Below are 6,830 nucleotides of genomic sequence, written 5' to 3'. Positions count from 1 at the left end.
TATACTGCACAGGCACCAAGTTATTTCCAATATGTTGTGTAAAATGAGGCTTTGATGATAACTTTTTTTTATCAAAAGTGAAATTGAAACTTTTGCTTTGAGGCAGAACAGGTGCAAGAATGTTGTACGTGTGTGAAAGACAGAAACAGAGACAGGGAGGGGAGAAAAGACGAGAGACGGCGGTTTCACGCTGCTAACCACACTGCAGTGTGTGTGAATGCAGTGACTGCACTTGTTCCTAAAGGGTGTGGAGGGCACAGAGGAAGGAAGGGAGAGCAGGGGAGGGCGGCAGAGAGAGCCACAGGGAGGCAGACACCGACACCTAGCCAGTAACTGTGAGTGCAGGAGAGAGGGAGAGACAGACAGCCGGCTTTCAATGGGCAGGTCTCTGTGAAGCGCAGCCTACCTGTTGGAGCTCATTGCGGGAGACTACCGTGCCGGACCCACGCTGATCTCGGATCTGCGGGAAAACCCATTGCACTTGCGTGGCATGAACAGCCCAAACATGTCTCCCAGACTATTGCTGTGCGCAGTTTTGGCTGTGTACCACGGGACGCAAACCTGCAGTGGATTTAACATAGATGAACGGTTTCCTGTGATCAAAGAGGGGAAAACCAAAGGGAGCTTCTTTGGATTCTCAGTCGCTCTGCATCACCAGACGGAGGGCTCCCGAAAGTACATGTAAGTTATCAGCTGTGCATGGCTCACAAAATGCTTCACTTCTTTCTCCTATTAAGGTTAAAATGCGCAGACTGCGCACCTGCCTTGGACCAGGTGGAGTTACGAAAAACAATCCTTTAATCCGCCTCACAGAAGCTCACTGCGCCAACTTTGCGCGATAACGCATTGGAGTCCACAGTATATTGCGTCTAACACCTGTGGCCTGTTTATAAACTGGCTTTCCTACTTCGATTGTTTCCTTCTTATTACACACTTCCCCTTTTCTGCACGTAAAGTAGTTCCTCTGAAGGCAGCCACCTGTTCAAAGGCAGCGATGCGGTTTAAATATTTACATATTTATATATAAGTGTACCCTTAGAGACCATTTTCCGACTCACTGTGCCATATTTGCGCATCTGTCGTATGTAAAAGATTTGATCAAAGTCTTGCAATCGTGCGGAAGTTGCTACCTGTGTCAGGAAAAAACTCATTGTGTTGCAGTCAACGTGTGGAAAGCAGACACAAACAGAAATCTGAGGTATTAAAACTCAGCCATGTATGTGCAAAACGGGTTGCAGTTGTACCTAAATAGCTTTTTTCCAATACCTGCAATCATCCAATTATTGCAAGTGCCATTCTCCAACTCTGATTCAATCCTATGGTTAAAAAGCCCTAATTGACAAACTATGAGACATAATTCCTGTTCTGTGACACAAACTTGTAGCTGCAGGTGAAACAGCAGGGTCAGGTGAAGTTGCACAAGCTGAAGTGTCTTTTGAGGTCATCACAGCATGTGGAAAATTAGTCTAAGTGTTGATATTGTGAAATAAAAGTCAGTTCATGAGTTCCTATGTGTCACTTCTGTATTGACTTCAGTGTGCATATCCATTATGGAGTGCATAGAAAGCCATGGCATAGCGTGTTCTAGTTTCTTTCCCTCTATCCCGAGGCTATTACATTCAGCTAAGACACAAGTGGGTTTGTGTTTCGCAATAAAGGTGTTCATTGGCCTGTAACACTTGTAGGTTGTTATTACCAAGACATAAATGCTCACGTGGAGTTAACAGTGTTTGGGAGGATTTACATGAAAGTACATGCTTTTTTTGTGTGTTTTCGGAATAGTTTATGTTCAAGGGAAAGCATGTGTGTGACACATCTTTCCTTCATGTAGCTTCTTTAATGAAAGATCCTCAAACTGTATCATTGTTTAGTGTAGGATTTCCCTCGGCCAATTACAGTGGCCCCCTCATCCTTCCGCATCCATGATCACACAGCGTGTCCACAACTTGCTGTTATCTGTGTCCTGCTTTGAAGGCTAATGCAGGAAGAAGAAAATTGCGAACCAGGGCCCACATCCTCTCTGTTGTCACCAGTGGAGTGAGTCTGAACGTGAGGTTTATCAGCCTGATCTCTGCAGAAATTTCCCCCTAGTTTATAGAATGGAAAGCAGTGTCCAGCTGACACTCGATCGATGTGCCATCTTGGCCCCGTCTCCAGAGGGATGGATTCACTGTCCACAGACTGCAACCTAAGAAGGGGACCACATGGCGCTGGTAATGAGGCTGCCAGCCCGTGGTGACAAGGAGGCTGTAAGAAGTCTCATCAGTCCCTGCTAGTTAAGAGGTTTAAACTAATTAATGCTCAGTTTCACATTGTAGCTTTTAATTAGGTCGTTAAGGATTCATTTCAGGCCTCTAGATTAAGTTTCAAGGAAGAGTGTAATACATTTTGGGAAGTACTTACTTGCAGAGTTAGATGAAAATATCAATACCACTCTCTCTGTGCGGTGAATATATAGCTATGGCCAGAAGGTGCTTTAGCCGGCCTCAGGCTACATGAGTTTTGGGTTGGTTTATGCCCGTTTCAACCTCATGACAATCATAGAACAATTTTGGTCTGGGACCTTGGTCAGTACCAATGTTCAGCCCGCATTATCTAGTGATGCGAGAGGTTTAGACTACACATCCAGTCTTAAACCTCCCAAATTACTCACATACTCACTGGGGCCAACAGGATGATTTAAAATCTAGTTGATTACAGTTATGATGACATCAGTATGAAGCAGGTGACGAAGTTGCCAAGAAATGGTAAACATTCTAGCCCTGAGACTAACATTAGCTAGCATGCCACTGTTTACAGATGTTAAAATGGACAGTCGAATCTCACCTTCATGTATCACCAAGGAATAGACAGCCAGTGTTGACCGCGTCTCCCCACCAATTTCTCATCCATACTCGTTGAGCTTTCTGTTTTTATTTTTCTCACTGCAAAACATTGTTAACTTTACAGGAAGTTGTCAGTCTCTTTTTTGTTCACACCTGCTTCTCCATGAGATCACATGAGGTGGTGCATTCATGCTCCCTAGCATGATAACCATAATTTTATCCTGTAGTGTGCGATGTATCGATGTATGAAGAGGTTGGAGGTGGGGACCCGTTCATCCCTATAAAAGTTGCTCAGTGGTGCATGAATCCAAAATGGTAAAACTACTGCATATAAAATTACCCGGATGATTGGTACTGTTTAAGTTAAGCACTCCACTAACTTAAATGGGGATCTAATTGTTATTGTACCGAATGGATTAAGTTCTGATTGTGAAACGTGTCATTTAACAATGGTAAAACAATCTTTTTGGGCCACAGGGCATCATGTGACAGTGTAATTCCAATGTTTGGCCCTATGAAAATTGGCTGGGCACTTCTTTGGGGCCTGGTGTGATGCACTATTATTTCTAATTTTGTAGACTGTGCATGTTTGAGATAAGAGAGAAGAACATCTGTGAAGTTTCTCCTTATGTGCGTGGTGCAACCCGATTTCAACATCAGTTAGGATTTAAAATCTTCTGAGCTCGGCTTTAGCTTAGTTTAGCACAAACACTGGAAACAGGGAGAACAGCTAGCTAAAACAAAATCCATCAAATAGCATCTCTAAATCTCACCAAGTGTAACATGGTATACCTGTCGACAGAGCAAGGTGTTTCCTGTTTCCAGTCTTTATGCTAAGCTAACCTAAACATTTACTAGCAGTAGCTTCATATTAAGCATACAGACATGAGTGTGTGGTATCTATCTTCTCGTCTAATTCTTGGCAATAAAGTGAATCAGCTTATCTCCTACAATGTCAAACTATTCCTTTAAAGTTGAGGAAACATTAAAGACTATTGCTGTTGTGTTGTCTTGTTCCCCCTGCTAGCTTGACATTAGCCAAGCAGCTAAAGCAAACAATTATGCCGGAAATATCAGCAATTAAATATACTCCACTGACTTGTGGTATGTTTGGTGCTGTATGTCAGAGTGCTCTATTTAAAGAACTTGCATTTAAAGAAGTGAGACTCTAGAATATACTGCACAATACACTCTCACCCTTGATGTGACTTTAACCTGTGGTTAAAAAGGAGAGTGTTGACCTACATACCTGAAACCAAAATCTCACTTCCACTCTAGAATTTCTGAAGAAAAAAAGTTTTCTGCAAGGTGGTGTACATTGATTTCTAACAACATTAGGGTTTCTCCCACCCCATTTGTTATATGTGGAGCCACCACTGTTGACTAAAGACAGACAGTTCTCAGACCTAGTTGTGTACATACTCTGTGATTCTGTAAAGACACATCACAATGTGTTGATGGTGTGTCTCATGTTTGACTTTGGCTGGTTTTACAGCGCTGTCTGTTTCCTCTGTTGTCTGTTTCCTCTGTTGTCTGTTTTCTGTTGTGGCCCTAGATCTGTCTCACCGCACTACAGAGCTGTTTGTTACACGTTTCCTCATTATCAGAGCGAGCCAGAGTGTGGATATTTGAAAAATGCAAGAACTCTGCATATAAACCAGTCGTGACATGTACAATGTTCAAAGTGGCCGTTCTTTGCGCATGCATGAGTCAGACAAAGTCCAGGATAAAAGTCAAGACAGAGGGTTTCCACTCCTGCTTCTGCAATAAAGCAAGTGCAATAAAGTTTTTCCTTAACCTCTTAAGATGTAGGCTATCATCTAATTAGTCTGAATCAAGCAGTGTATTTTGGCTCAGCTGAAGCAACTGAAAAATGTTTTTTGATTCAAGGGGGGTATATGACCAATTAGTAGACCAACATCTCTTCTCCTTGGGGATGGGCTACACCTGAACTATCTAAAAGCTACCTGAGGCCAATTTGTTTGAGGTATTCACTTCTCCACTCCCCACTTCTCTTTGATTCCCTCATTTAAGGTCTCTGAGAGATTTTTCCTGAGAGGGCTTTTTTTGTTCTCTTTTGTAGAAGGGAGGAGGGACTGGGCAGTCAGCTGGCCACCTATTGGCTCTTCCAGTCCCCTGACCCCATGGTATGCTTGGAATGTATTACCCTTCTCTGCACAGTCACAACCTGCCAGGTTTCAGGTTGAGACAAGACAGGAGTGAGTGATTCTAGGGACTGTTAGGGAACACACACACAAGCCCTCCAAATTTTAAAATAAGTCTTTTAAAAAACATCATCCTTCAGCAGACAGATTCCTTAATTTTATGGGTGGGAACCTCCACGACCTGAGAGGAAGAATTTAATTCCTCTGACTGATGAATATTTAATCAGAGTTGAAGTGCCTCTGCTTTTCCAGCTCATCCCTGTCTGACTGCAGTGGCCCGAGGCCATGAAAGTCAGCCATTTAATTTGACGGGGCCTTCCCCTTTCTGCTGTGAGGTACAGATTAAACTGCTGTAAGGTTTATAGACACAGTCTGATGTTTGGTTTGAACATGCACGGAAACATGCTCTGCTTTCCTTCAAACCCCCTTCGACTTTGTTTGAATAAAACACCTGATTCCTGAATCAAAATTCTGTTTTGCAGAGTTAATGTGATGCAGCAGATGAAGGTGATGTGGTACAAAACCTGCACAGTCATCCTGTAGTATTAAACTTTAGCTTTAGTCAGGAATTAGTTCACTACAAAGACATTTAAATGCAAAGTAATTCTCCATTCAGAACCTGTCTTGAATATTGAACAATGACCCTAAGTTCATTCTCGTTACAATAGATTCCAATGGCAGGAAGCCACTTCTGTTGTGTCGCTGGCATTCTGCTTTCACTGCACAGTGACTCGGTGTAATTCTCAGGAGGAGTTTGGGATAGAGTATCACTTAAACTGAATGACCTAATGCGTGATACAGTATATGACGTGCTGTAGCACAGGCTAATGTAAATGTTGCAGGTGGGTATGTCCACCTTGGCTGCGATCCAACATTCCCCCTCATAGAAAAGCTTGTGGTCTTTGTCTCTGAAGTGGGCCTATCAGAGCACTAGTGTCATGTCACACTGAAACATTTCCATATAACAATCCTATGTTGTCTATCAGACCCTCATACATGTTTTATGTGAGAACCAGCTGGAAGTTGTTCCTGATGTGTCCCTGTGAAGAGGAGGCATTGCAGATTTCATTTGGGAGCATTTTGATCTTTGCAGTTATAGTATCTGAAAAAATGTGGTATTACACACATAATTTTGTCCTTTAAAGTTTTGCCATAGCTAACTAGAATTTGTAAAAAAAAACATAGTTCTGTTTTCAGTCAAAGCACAGTGAGCTACATGAAATACTTTTATGTAATAATTATTGCTAAGTCCTTTGTATATTGGTTATGCAGTAAAATTGTATTATAGATACGTTACTATACAACATTTGGGTTGCCAGGTTGTAAAAACTCAGGCCCTGTTTACAACTGGTATTGACATGTGTCACTTGTAATTGGCTCACAAGTGGACAGCTCTAAGTACAGGTGTGAATGCACCCAGTGCTTCCTCAATGAGTCCTGAGATCTGATCACTCAGATCACCAGACCTATGGGCTGCACAGAGCAACATTCTTTCAGCAGTGTTTACGCTAATGCACCCTGGGACACAGTGAAGGACCGCCTACTCAGTTGACGTTCTTGTTTATTAGGCCCCCTGACCTGTTGGGAAAAGTTTGCCTTCAAGGCTTTATGCCTTTTCTTGTTAAGGTTCAGGTTCTGTCATTAAACCTGTTAATAACTATTAAAGGGAAATTTCGGTTTATTTCAACCCGTCTCCTATCGTCCTAAATTTGTTTCAAGTGACTAGTGACATAGAAATAATAGTTAGCATGTTAGCCGTTAGCCTAGATACAGCCGTAGCGTCAGACCTGTTAAAACGTAAGTGAACGGGCAACCTTCAAGTGCAAAGTTAGTCCACTAA

General features: G+C 42.5%; 1 protein-coding gene across 1 annotated transcript in view; it reads left to right on the top strand.

Moving 5' to 3' along the window:
* The first annotated feature begins 237 nt into the window (after positions 1 to 237).
* The window catches only part of itga3b (integrin, alpha 3b), a 41,857-nt gene continuing 35,264 nt past the window's right edge, over positions 238 to 6,830 (top strand). Inside the window, exon 1 of the mRNA XM_050060572.1 lies at positions 238 to 681. Within this exon, the coding sequence (XP_049916529.1) occupies positions 491 to 681 (191 nt within the window). The 5' untranslated portion in view covers positions 238 to 490. The remainder of the gene's footprint in view (positions 682 to 6,830) is intronic.

This window comes from Epinephelus moara, chromosome 13 (assembly GCF_006386435.1).
Source record: "Epinephelus moara isolate mb chromosome 13, YSFRI_EMoa_1.0, whole genome shotgun sequence".
NCBI classification, from domain to species: Eukaryota; Metazoa; Chordata; class Actinopteri; order Perciformes; family Serranidae; genus Epinephelus; species Epinephelus moara.
Note: the sequence above shows the minus strand (reverse complement) of the source record. Positions and strands in the feature narration are given on the sequence as shown.